Source organism: Canis lupus, chromosome 18, assembly GCF_011100685.1.
Source record: "Canis lupus familiaris isolate Mischka breed German Shepherd chromosome 18, alternate assembly UU_Cfam_GSD_1.0, whole genome shotgun sequence".
In the NCBI taxonomy this organism is placed as follows: domain Eukaryota; kingdom Metazoa; phylum Chordata; class Mammalia; order Carnivora; family Canidae; genus Canis; species Canis lupus.
The window spans coordinates 50,188,135-50,200,202 of NC_049239.1; the positions used below are offsets into that span (position 1 = coordinate 50,188,135).

Below are 12,068 nucleotides of genomic sequence, written 5' to 3' on the forward strand. Positions count from 1 at the left end.
CAATATGCATCTGTAATCTAGGAGAGAGGCTAGAGAAAGTGATTCGGGAGCTGCCAGTGCTTCAGTTGCAAGAGCCATATGGGGGAAGGGGATAGATGCTTACCACCCAGAGAATGAACGTAGTTTCCAAAGGGGCTAGGACAGCAGAGGCCCGGCGAGCGCAGTTGAAGGGGCAGATGGAAGGACAGGGGAGTGTGCTCCTGTGGGCAGCCAACGGGACGGGTTTTCAAGGAAGAAAGTGGTTAGTAGTGTCACATTCTGCAGAGAAAGAAGAAGGGGAAGAACTGGAAAGTGCTTGCTGGATTTCATGCCAAGAAGGTCTTCCAAGACTGGCAAAGGTTGTCTCCATAGAAGGACAGGCTGGATCCAAATTGCAGGGGATTGTGGCCAAGCATTTGGTGTATATGTTTTCATTGTGAAGGGGCGATTGCATGTACAAAATGAGAACAGAATGGCCAAAGGAATAGTAAGGCTAAGAACCACCAAGTTTGGTCCTTGAAGAGCCAAAGGACTTCACAGCCATATTTGAGAAAGCCAAGTACGGGACCCTGACATGCATTTACATCAACAAGCACATCTCCTCAGTCTACCTTGTAGGAAGCCTTGTAAGCATAAAGAGGTCCTTTAACAAAAGAATGCCCTATGTAGCCTTGTATTTTAAAAAATAATTTCTAGCTGTTCTATTTAATTCCAATTCATGCTACATCAGTTGAATGACATCCAAACCATGACTCCTACTATTCTAAAAATAAGTGGCTGTTTTGGGGCGGTAGCCCACATGGATAAATAAGCACATTCTTGGTCTGATTGGGGGATCTCATTCCTGGGAATTGTGCTGGTTTGGGTACCCCAAAGCCATTTATGAGACACCTTTCTTGAGTACAGAGCCTTCTATTCTTGGTGGTTTGATATTTTTGCAATGCTTTAATGCATTCTTGCTCTTCTCGCCCAATAAAAACTAACTAATGGTAACTTACTTGCTTAGCCATGCAGAAGGAACACCAGTCGCCCTGGCAACCCTTGGGCATGTAGTTAACAACAGTCTTTGTTGGGCAGCGTGCTGGATTTACCCATAGTTGCTTTTTACTCTCGCTGTTTTCTTGTGAGAAGTGGGAATTATTAGTTTGGTCATCCCAGCTTCCCTAGTGAATGACTGAAGGGTAGTTTGATAGGAAGAGGTTTTCAGGTAGGGTCTGAGGGGACCTATAAGTAATTGAGAAATTACTGTAAAACACTATCATACATAGGTCCAAAATACAAATGGAGAGAAAAATACAAAGGCAGCAGAAAGTCCGTGGTAAGGTTAGAAGCTCACCATGGAAGCAGCTTAAACTTGAGTCACCTGTAAACCTTTTGAAAATCTGATCACCTGTCATGTTGGTCCTCAGCTGGCTGTTCCCAGTAGGGTCATCACAGCCTTTCTGTATGCTTGTCCAGAGGAAGGTAGATCCCCTTCTGTCCCAAGAGTGTAACTCTAGTAGCATGCTTCTTCCTGCCGTAGTTTGATGTTGGTAGCAGGCGTTCCCCGGAGGAATGGGGCCAAGCAAGTTCTGCCTTGGAAATCTGCTGGTCCTCACGGAGTTGGAGGGAGAACTTTGTGTAGTGAAGTTCGTTGTTGAAAAACAATATATGGTTCTTAGGGTCTCTCTTGTTTGTTTGAAACCATTGTGAGGGGCAGCCCCTGTGGCGCAGCGGTTTAACACCGCCTGCAGCCCAGGGCGTGATCCTGGAGACCCAGGATCGAGTCCCACATCAGGCTCTCTGTGTGATGCCTGCTTCTCCCTCTGCCTGTGTCTCTGCCTCTCTCTCTTTCTGTCTCTATGAATAAATAAATAAAATCTTAAAAAAGAAAAAAAAAGAAACCATTGTGATAATAGAATGTGTCCGTTAGAGCTCATTAATAATGTATTTCTGTTCTATATTACTGGTCGAGTGTTATACTTCCTTTGAGTTAATGAGTAATGGATTTTAGAAAGCCATTTTAAATGATGTTAAGAATTTGTGAAAGAAAATCTTATTTTTCCTCATTTACTTCAAATCTTTTATGTGGTAAAATACTTGGGAAGATGACTCAGGAAAAGAAATTCTTTCTGTGGACAAGTACTGTGATAGATTGTGGACAGGCTCGGAGTGGAACCCCGGACCTTGCTGTGTGAAACACACAGATGCTCTGTAACTCGGAGGCAGCAGTTGGGAAGTTAAGGAAAGTAGTGTGGGGGTGCTCGCGTGCCAGCGGAGATGGAACGGGGTCTGTCCTGCACGTGCTGGTAGTATCTGAACATTTCGTAGCTGACAGGTGTGGGCACTGTTTTGTTGAGCACTCCTGTGTTACCACGGCTGATTTTCATCCTTTTTTTTTCTCCTTAATTTACAGCTCCTAACCGAAAATCTTCAGTTGGTGTGAAAAAGAACAGCAAGAGCAGAACATTAACAAGGCAATCTATGTCAAGAATTCCAGCTTCTTCCAACTCTACCTCATCTAAGCTAACTCATATAAATAATTCCAGGGTACCAAAGAAACTGAAAAAGCCTGCAAAGCCTTTACTTTCAAAGATAAAATTAAGAAATCATTGCAAACGGCTGGAGCAAAAGAGTGCTTCGAGAAAACTCGAGATGGGGAACTTAGTACTTAAAGAGCCCAAAGTAGTTCTGTATAAAAACTTACCCATTAAAAAAGACAAGGAGCCAGAGGGACCAGCTCAAGCCACAGCAGCTAGTGGGTGCTTAACTAGACACGCGGCGAGAGAGCACAGACAGAGCTCCGGCCGGGGCGCCCCGCCGCTCGGGGATGGCGTCCCCTGCACCTACACCACCAGGCGCTCGACCAGGACAAGGATGAACCCGAAGGAGCCTTCTGACATCAAGCTAGAACCAAATACGTTGGACGGCTATACAAGCAGCGTGACAGAACCTTGCCCGGACGGTGGCGAGCAGCCAACTCCCGTGGCACAGGAAGAAGACCCGGCTCATGGAACTGCACAAAAGGGGGAAGCAAAGTGTCCAAGGAGTGACAGTGGTTTGTCCAAGAAGAAATCGCGACAAGGAAAACTTGTGAAACAGGTGGCCAAGGCCGAGGAGGCCGCTGTAGGGCAGGAGTCCCCTGGGGAAGCCAGTGTGGCACCGGAGGTGCTGGGGCCCCACTGCGAGCCGGGGGAGCACAGCGCCTCGGAGGCCACACCGGGAAGCTACCCAGACTGGGCTCCCAGTCCATCACCCGGTGGCGGTTCAGTCGTGACGTCTGACAGCTTCAAAACAAAAGATGGCTTCAGAACTGCAAAAAGTAAAAAGAAGAGGCGGATCACAAGGTATGATGCCCAGTTGATCTTGGAGAATAACTCTGGGATTCCCAAATTGACTCTTCGTAGGCGTCACGATAGCAGCAGCAAGACAAACGACCAAGAGAATGATGGGATGAATTCTTCAAAAATAAGCATCAAGTTAAGTAAAGACCATGAAAATGATAATAATCTGTATGTAGCAAAGCTCAATAATGGGTTTAACTCAGGGTCAGGCAGCAGCTCCACAAAACTAAAGATCCAGCTGAAGCGGGATGAGGAAGGTCGGGGGCCGTACACAGAGGGGCTTCACGAGAACGGGGTGTGCTGCAGCGACCCTCTCTCGCTGCTGGAGTCCCGCATGGAAGTGGATGACTACAGCCAGTATGAGGAGGAGAGCACAGATGAGCCCTCCTCTTCGGAGGGCGACGAGGAGGACGAGGACTACGAGGAGGACTTCGAGGATGACTTTATTCCTCTTCCTCCGGCCAAGCGCTTGCGGCTGATCGTTGGGAAGGACTCCATAGATATTGACATTTCTTCCCGGAGGAGAGAAGACCAGTCTTTGAGGCTCAATGCATAAGCTCTTGGTCTCAGTTTGGTCTGGGAAACCTACTTAAATAAAAACAAATTCCAGTTATTCCTCACCCGAGACGTTCTAGCGGCCGCACTTCCCTTCTCTCTTTACTTAGCAGCGTCATACTGTAGAAAGTGTACAGCGCACTGACTCTCCCTAAGTCTGATTTGTGCAAATTTTTATTGTACTTTTTAAATAGCCTTCTTATGTGCAATTCTGAGTTAGAGGGAAAGCCCCATTGTAAAATAAAGGCTCAAGCAAAATTGTACAGTGATAAGCAACTTTCCACACAGGACGTTGAAAACAATAATGTGGCTACACAATTTTCTTTTCTTTTTTTTAAACTAAGAGCATCAACTGGCTCTTTAATATATGACTAAACAATAATTTAAAACAAATCATAGTAGCAGCATATTAAGGTTTTCTAGTATATGCTAATATCACCAGCAATGATCTTTGGCTTTTTGATTTATTTGCTAAATGTCTCCCCCTCGGAGTTTTGTCAGTTTCACACTGTTTGCTGGCCCAGGTGTACTATTTGTGGCCTTGCCTAAAAAGAGCAAACCATCAATTAGGAGTCGAATTGGTTACTTTAAAAAAAAAGAAAAAAAGTACAATTACACGCGTGACCGCTAACTTTTCAGTACATTATATGTACGAGGATAGCAGTGTGCAGGATGAGTTCCAATACAGCGTATTTATTGCTTGTCATGTAAATTAAAGACCTTGTATTTAACACTTTTCAATCCTTTTAGATAAAATTGTTCTTTGCAAGAATGATTGGTGCTTATTTTTTCAAAACTTTGCTGTGAACAATGTGATGACAACAAGCAACATTTATCTAATGAACTACAGCTCTCTTAATTTGGGTCTTCAAGGTTTCTGTTGCACTTGTAAAATGCTACAAGGAATATTAAAAACTCTATTCACTTTAACTTATAATAGTTTATGAAATAAAAACAGTCACAGCTTTTGTTCTGTGGTAACCTATAAAAATGTTTGTCTTTGAAATTCAGTGTAAAGAACTGAAAACAATGTATATGTTGTAAATATTTGTGTGTTGTGAGAAATTTTTGTCATAAGAAATTAAAAGAACTTACCAGGAAGGTTTTTAAGTTTAGAAATATTCATGCCAATAAAATAGGAAATTATAAAATATATAGTTTTAAGCACTGCATCAGTGGGAGTTCTTGGCTTATGTTTATGTATGAAACTATCAAAGATTTTTTGACTATATTATCAGTTAAATGAAAAGAGGAGTCAGATTTAATTTGTTTTTTTGAAGCACTTTGAAAAGAGAAATTAATTTTAAGTAACTTAATGAGCAAATTTTTGATTACTACTTTATGTTCAATACCAACCTTTCATTTGTCTGGATTATTTTACAAATCATTGGACAAAGAATTTGGGAATATAAATCTGTAGCAGGTGTTTGACACCAGTGGGTCTCTTTTTTTCTGGGAAATGTGTACATGTGCTTTCAGATATACAGTGTTCCTGAGTAAAATCAATTTAGGGGATTCGTGTAGTGTCTATAGAAAAGTTAGCCCATGTCTTAAAATATTACAAGGAATCTGCCTGTAATGAAAAGTCCAGTGGAGAAAACCTCAATGCTTACTGTTATTTCTAGGTGATTCCTCCCGGTTTCCAGGTTCCGGGGACACTCTTTAGATTGAGGCCCACAAAACGGTTGCTGTTAGGTTCCACGTAGAAATGAGTAACATTCATAAAAGTGTTTGCCATGTAGAATTTTGTTTCTCCTCACGTCCTTTAGGGAGGTCTCTTGTGGTCCAAGTCGCCCCGTTACTGTCTGTCCCACGCAGGGCAGCCCCTCAGGTAGTGGCGTGGAGGCGGGCGCAGACCCCCCGGCCCAGGGCACCCCCACCCGGCTCCGCCGGCGCCCCCCAGGGTCTGTCCCCAGGCCCTCGAGACCGCGCGGCCAAGGAAGGTCTGGAAAGCGCCAGAGAGCGGTGGCCCCCCTCCAGCCTCGTCTTAGTGTGGTGTTCTCGGCAGAGGTGCAGAGCCCGCGTCTCAGGCCGCCTCCCGGGATGCCAGCAACAGCCATTTCAGGAATTCCCATGGAAAGGAAAAAGTCACAAAATACCACATTTCCCACGTTTCTCCATTTCTCAGCTGAAGTTTAGTAACTTATTTATGTTCGTTTTAACTGTATCGCGGCCTCGTCTTTTGGAGGCCGACACTCCCGTGGGCCCGAGCGGCGGCCCCCCCTCGGGAGTTCGGGGTGCACAAGCGCTGCAGGGAAACCGGGTAGGGCCCCCGGAGCTGCGTAGACTGCACCGCGTGGAGTGGCAACATCCACACGCGGGCGACCGCTCAGAAGAGGTTGTGTCCAATACAACTTTGAGCTTGAGCTTATGCAATGATTCGTAAAGATTTTGGCATTGTACGAATTAGGAAATGATCATAAAAGTACATGTAAAGTATTCAATTTTCAATCATTTTTCAAATTACTGTCTTAAATTGTTTTGCCGAGTTGTAATACTTTTGAGATACAATGTATTCCTTGTACTGAAAGAATGAAAAAAAGGACTTTTTCAGCATTTGAGGTAAGTTCTTTAACGTTTCATTAAAAACATTTTTTACAAATATTTTGTACATGCACTTGCAGTATTGAGGTTAATCATTTTAATAAATTCGGAAATTAAAACAATTTGGCCAGTGTTCGCTGTATCTGCAAAGAAGCGATCAGAGGGGTGACTTTCTCCACGAGGTTTTCATTTCAAGATGAATTTGTAAGGTCAAAGGTTTGGGAGCTGTCCAGTTACCTGCAAGTGTGGAGTTGCCTGCACCCCAGCCTCTGGCCTCCGTTTGCTTCCGGGGCCACTCCGTTTAGAAACCAGAGGAAAGGGCAGCCTTGGTGGCTCAGCAGTTTAGCGTCGCCTTCAGCCCAGGGCGTGATCCTAGAGACCCGGGATCGGGATCGGATCCCACATCGGGCTCCCTGCGTGGAGCCTGCTTCTCCCTCTGCCTGTGTCTCTGCACCGCCCCCTCATAAATAAATAAAATCTTTAAAAAAAAAGGGAAAGCACTCCTCGTGCCCTGGGGAGGCTCCTCTCAAACCTCACTGCCCTCCAGCCCCACACTTGTGCAACTCCTGAGTACTCAGTTTCTTCCCTCGCTTGATGGAACAAAACTGGCCTATCTAGAGGCTGGCATGACTCCTCTGTCCTGGTTACTGTAGCGAGGCCCAGTTGAGGGAAGAAGTAGGCCTGGCCTCGGGTCGGGGTCAAGGAGCTGCCCTGGCACCCCCCTAGACCGCCTCTCCGCAATGCCCGACGTCACTGGAAGCTTGTGTGAGCCCGTCCTGTCCCGGCGAGGCAGGCAGGGCAGGTGGCGCAGGCTGGGCTGGCAGCACCAGCTGGATGCCCAGTGCCTGGAAAGGCTGCAGAGCTGGCGCACCCCTAGGTGCTCAAGCCTGGTGTCTGGGCTCAGGCCATTTCCCTGAAACAAGTTCTCCCGTCCGCGACCCAGTGGCAGCTAGCCCTGGTGTGACTCCGTTCCTCGAGCGCCAGCTCCGGCACGGGCAGGCACCCGGTGCTTGCTGGGAGCCGCCGGCCCTAGTGTAGCCCCGGGGTCTGGTGAGCGCTACCCAGGCAGGAGGGGACGGGAAGCCTCTGCAGCTTCTCCCTCCCCGGGTCCTAAGCGCCTGGGCACTGCTGGCATTCGCTAGTGGTGAGGCCCAGAGGCAAAGCGAGGCTTCTGATTTGTCAGGAGGAGGCCCTCCCACCAGGGCTGCCTCCACCCCCTCTCTCTGCACCTCTGCCGCTCCCACCTCCTAGGGCCTGAAGTTTGTGTTTGTGGAAACCTTTGGAAAGCTTCTAACACGGAGGACTAAAGACGGCCTACAGCCTCCCGTGATGACTTGGGTAATGTTCTTTAAAAGAAAAGCCTGTTGCCAGATCCTGTTTTCTCCTTGTCAAATTTGTGAGTTTTTCTGCTAAATTCAGTAGATCGTGCTTCCACGTTTTGCAGAAAGTCTGCTCCTCTGTGGGGACATTCACACACCAGAGGGCTGGCAGATGGGTGGCCGTCTGAGACCCTGAGTGACAGGGGTGCGGCTGCATTTCTTTAATATTTGTTGAACACCTGTTATGTATTAGTGCTGGGGTGGGGAGGCAAGAGGTGAGAGACCTTGGGGTGGGTGTAATTAAAGCCGTGGAAGCAGGTGAGGACCTAGGGGAGAAGGGGGCAGACAGCCCCTGGCCACCCCTACCCCCGACCTGGGAGAGGGCAACTAGCCAGACATGCCACCTCCAGGAGGAGCAGGCCAGTGGGGAGAGAAGAAAGCTGGTGAGGGGGAGGGAAGGATGGCAGCTGGAAGGGGAGGTGGGGTTAAGGAAGTAATTCCTATTGGGTTGTTTGTTTTTTTTTTAAGATTGATTTTATTGGGGCAGCCCCAGTGGCACAGCGGTTTAGCGCCGCCTGCAGCCCAGGGTGTGATCCTGGAGATCTGGGATCGAGTCCCACGTCGAGCTCCCTGCATGGAGCCTGCTACTCCCTCTGCCTGTGTCTCTGCCTCTCTCTCTCTCTGTGTCTCTCATGAATAAATAAATAAAATTTAAAAAAAAGATTGATTTTATTTATTTGAGAAAGAGAGGATGAGCACAACCAGAGGTGAGGGGCAGAGGGAGAGAAGCAGGCTCCCTACTAAGCAGGGATGTGGGACTTGATCCCAGGACACCAGGATCATCAAAGGCAGGTGCTTAACCAACTCACCCACCAAGACACCCCTGGAGGTGATTCGTATTGTTAATGAAGGACAAACACAAGAAGCTTCCACAGGGAATGAGTTCCCAAAAGGGAAGGTGGGGAAGTTATTCAGAATCTGGAGGAGGGCTGGTCTTAGGTTGGGCCTATCTTCCTAAGTAACAAGAAGGAAAGAGATGGAGCCAGTGCCAGCATGAAAGTTTCCATTTTGTTTGTAAATAGGAGGCAAGATCACCTGAGAGTGAGGAGGAGGAGGTGAGAACCCCCAAAGCTTAAGGAGCATGAAGGAGATTTAGAATCAAGAAAGGAAAAGCAAGCCACCAAGCCACCCATAGAAACCCAGCATAACTCGTTACAGAAATCTTGACCAGTCACCTTCTAGGTACCAGTGGGTGTTGGAGGCACCCAGTGGAGCCAAGGCCACTGGCCTCACTTCTCAGCCTAGGTGTTAGGCTCTCAGCCAGGTGGGGGGTGGTGGAAGTCCGCAGGTTATAGGGCTCAGGTGGGCAGGAGAGGGCTTGAATGAAGAGCCCTGGAGAGAGCGCAGGTTAGGGAAGGGGAGTCCACGGTAGAAGTGGGCCCCTGGCCGGTAGAGCCGCCCAAGGCCTGGAGGCACTCCTGCCGTCAGAGAGCAGTCCAGCAGTAGTCAGACAAGCACGTGGGTGGACAGGAGGTCAAGGTCGGAGCGGGGCTCTTGGAACTTTGGAAGGGCTGCATTTAAGTGATGACAAGCTCCCTGATGGGGCCCAAGGGGAGAGCGTCCTGGTTCTGGGAGATGAAGACGCTGGGTAGAACTGAGCTCACTCAAGATGACAGCAGACAGCCTTCACTGAGAGTCCTGGGAACCAAGCAAACCTGGCCAGAAACATTAGCCTGTGGGGGATTAACACGGGGAGGTACCCTACTCAGGTCTGGGCGGCTTGCTGAGCCTCCTGGGGAGGTGAGCAAATGCTCAAAAGTGACGTTTCAGTGAATGAGTCAGCTTGCTCGAGGCCACGCAGGCGCAGGTCCTGCAAGCAGCAGAGCCACACGTCAGTCCCAGATCCAGCTCCAAGGTCCTGGGGTGCATTTGGAGCTATGCCTGGACTGTCACAGAGCCAAGGTCACTGGGGCCAGCCCAAGTCACAAGGCCCCACCTTCACCAGCTTAATTCTGGAAAGCTCCATGGATGACAAATGGCAATCACTGTTTCTTACCTCCTGTCCGTGCAGTTAGGTGGGGACAGGAGAACTTTGTCCAGGGGTTATCATGCAGATAAGCATGGTGACCTGCCCCCATTAGTCAAATAGACACAGGGGGCTTGAAAAGTGTACAGGGTGCCTCATGAGTTTTCTGAACCCCGAGAGCCGTGACTTGTCTTTATCTGAAAGAGTGTGTCCAACAAGAGGAGGCCTCAAGACGGCGGAGAAAGGGCAGCCCGGGTGGCTCAGCGGTTTAGTGCCGCCTTCAGCGCAGGGCGTGATCCTGGAAAACCCCAGATCGAGTCCCATGTGGGGCTCCCTGCATGGAGCCTGCTTCTCCGTCTGCCTGTGTCTCTGCCTCTCTCTGTATGTGCGTCTAATAAATAAATAAAATCGTTTAAAAAAAAAAAGACGACAGAGAAAGAGTTTTTCTTCCAGCCTGGCAAGTTGCTGGACTCCATCTCGACAGTGACTCCACACAAAAGTCACCCAGGCACACAGGAGGGACCCTATGCATTACCCCCTAAAGCAGCACCAGGTCCCCTCAGTTGGGTGCACACTTTGGAAGCTACAGACACAAGGCTGGGGAGTTAGTACACTCTTGCATAGCTGACTCCCCGGCAGCATGTCGGGTGTCCTTACACCTCCTGGGTGGGGTGAGGAGTCGGATGCTGATGGGAAGTGGCTGTTAACCTCTGGCAGGTTGAGAAAACCCTGCCTAGGGTCAGTCTCCTGCAAACCAAACAGAAGGACATTTCTTTCCTCTTCTTGCCAGTAAAACTACATTTTTTTCTTTTTTCTTTTTTTTTTTTTTAAGATTTATTTGTTTATTCATGAGAGACAGAGAGAGGCAGAGACACAGGCAGAGGGAGAAGCAGGCTTCCTGAAGGGAGCTGGATGTGGGACTTGATCCCAGAACCCTGGGATCAGGACCTGAACCAAAGGCAGACGCTCAACTGCTGAGCACCCAGGCGCCCCTAAAACCACATTTTTCTTCTTGGGTCAGAAGGGAGAACCAAGGACAGCCTGAGCAGCCTCCGAGTGGACCCAGAAACGGCCAGAGCGGCTCTGGGAATCGCTCAGCCCCGGGCACGGCTGGCAGAGGTGCTGTGGGTCTCACTGCCCTCCCTTAGCTCTGCGGGGACGGACAGACACAGGTCCTCTGTGGTCTCCAGTTTCTCACCTGTCAAGCAGAGGTACCACTGGCACTGACTTCAGAGTCATTGAGGAGTGAGAGCCGTGAGCCCCCACTTGGGGCCTGGTCCCCAAGTCAACAGTGAGCATAGGCTGGCCTCTGTGCGCTCATGGGCCTCCTCTGGGCCTCTGACCTTCGTCCTCTCCCGTTAACACCTGCTCAAACAACTGGAAGGCATTATGCTGAGTGAAGTAAGTCAATCAGAGAAGGACAAACATTATATGGTCTCATTCATTTGGGGAATATAAAAATTAGTGAAAGGGAATAAAGGGAAAGGAGAGAAAATGAGGGAAAATATCAGTGAGGGTGACAAAACATGAGAGACTCCTAACTGGGAAACGAACAAGGGGTAGTGGAAGGGGAGGTGGGCAGGGGGTGGGGGTGACTGGGTGATGGGCACTGAGGGGGGCACTTGGCGGGATGAGTACTGGGTGTTATGCTATATGTTGGCAAATTGAACTCCAATAAAAATTAAAAAAACACACACCTGCTCAAACAGCCTTCAATCACAGCCTTTTCCTTTTTTTTTTTTTTTTTAAAGATTTGATTTATTTATTCACGAGAGACATACAGAGAGAGAGGCAGAGACACAGGCAGAGGGAGAAGCAGGCTCCATGCAAGGAGCCTGATGCAGGACTCGATCCCGGGATCCCAGGACCATGCCCTCGGCTGAGGGCAGGCGTTAAACTGCTGAGCCATCCAGGGATCCCCGTCACAGCCTTTTCCATCCTGATTTCAAATCGCTGGGCCACTGGAACTGGTCTCCACTGGAGATGGACCCACAACAATTCCAGTTCTTTCTTCCTCAAGCCGAAGCTGACAGAGGTCAGCCAAGCCCTCCTTCCACAGGGGTCTTTCTGGATTTATCTGCTCCCTTGACAACCTTCTCACCTTGAGCACCAAATAGGTGCAGAGCACTCAAAAGGCACGGGGGGGCCTCCCCTCCCCACCCCCACTACCCCGGCTCTTTCCCTCACAAGTAGCAGGTACACAGATTGGCAGGGAGCGGGATTCGTGCCTCGATGAAGTATGTGGGAAGCACTGAGGGAGTACCGAGGAGGTGTCACTTCTGCTGGAGAATCGAGGCAGGTTTCAAAGAGGAGGTGAGATTA

General features: G+C 48.8%; 1 protein-coding gene across 6 annotated transcripts in view; it reads left to right on the plus strand.

Moving 5' to 3' along the window:
* Window positions 1-6,523, plus strand: part of KMT5B (lysine methyltransferase 5B) — a 55,765-nt gene extending 49,242 nt beyond the window's left edge. For all 6 annotated transcript variants that reach the window (XM_038563706.1, XM_038563704.1, XM_038563703.1 and 3 more), the window contains one exon: window positions 2,375-6,523. In XM_038563706.1, coding sequence (XP_038419634.1) covers window positions 2,375-3,858 — 1,484 coding nt within the window. In that variant the 3' untranslated portion in view covers window positions 3,859-6,523. The remainder of the gene's footprint in view (window positions 1-2,374) is intronic.
* The last annotated feature ends 5,545 nt before the right edge of the window (window positions 6,524-12,068 follow it).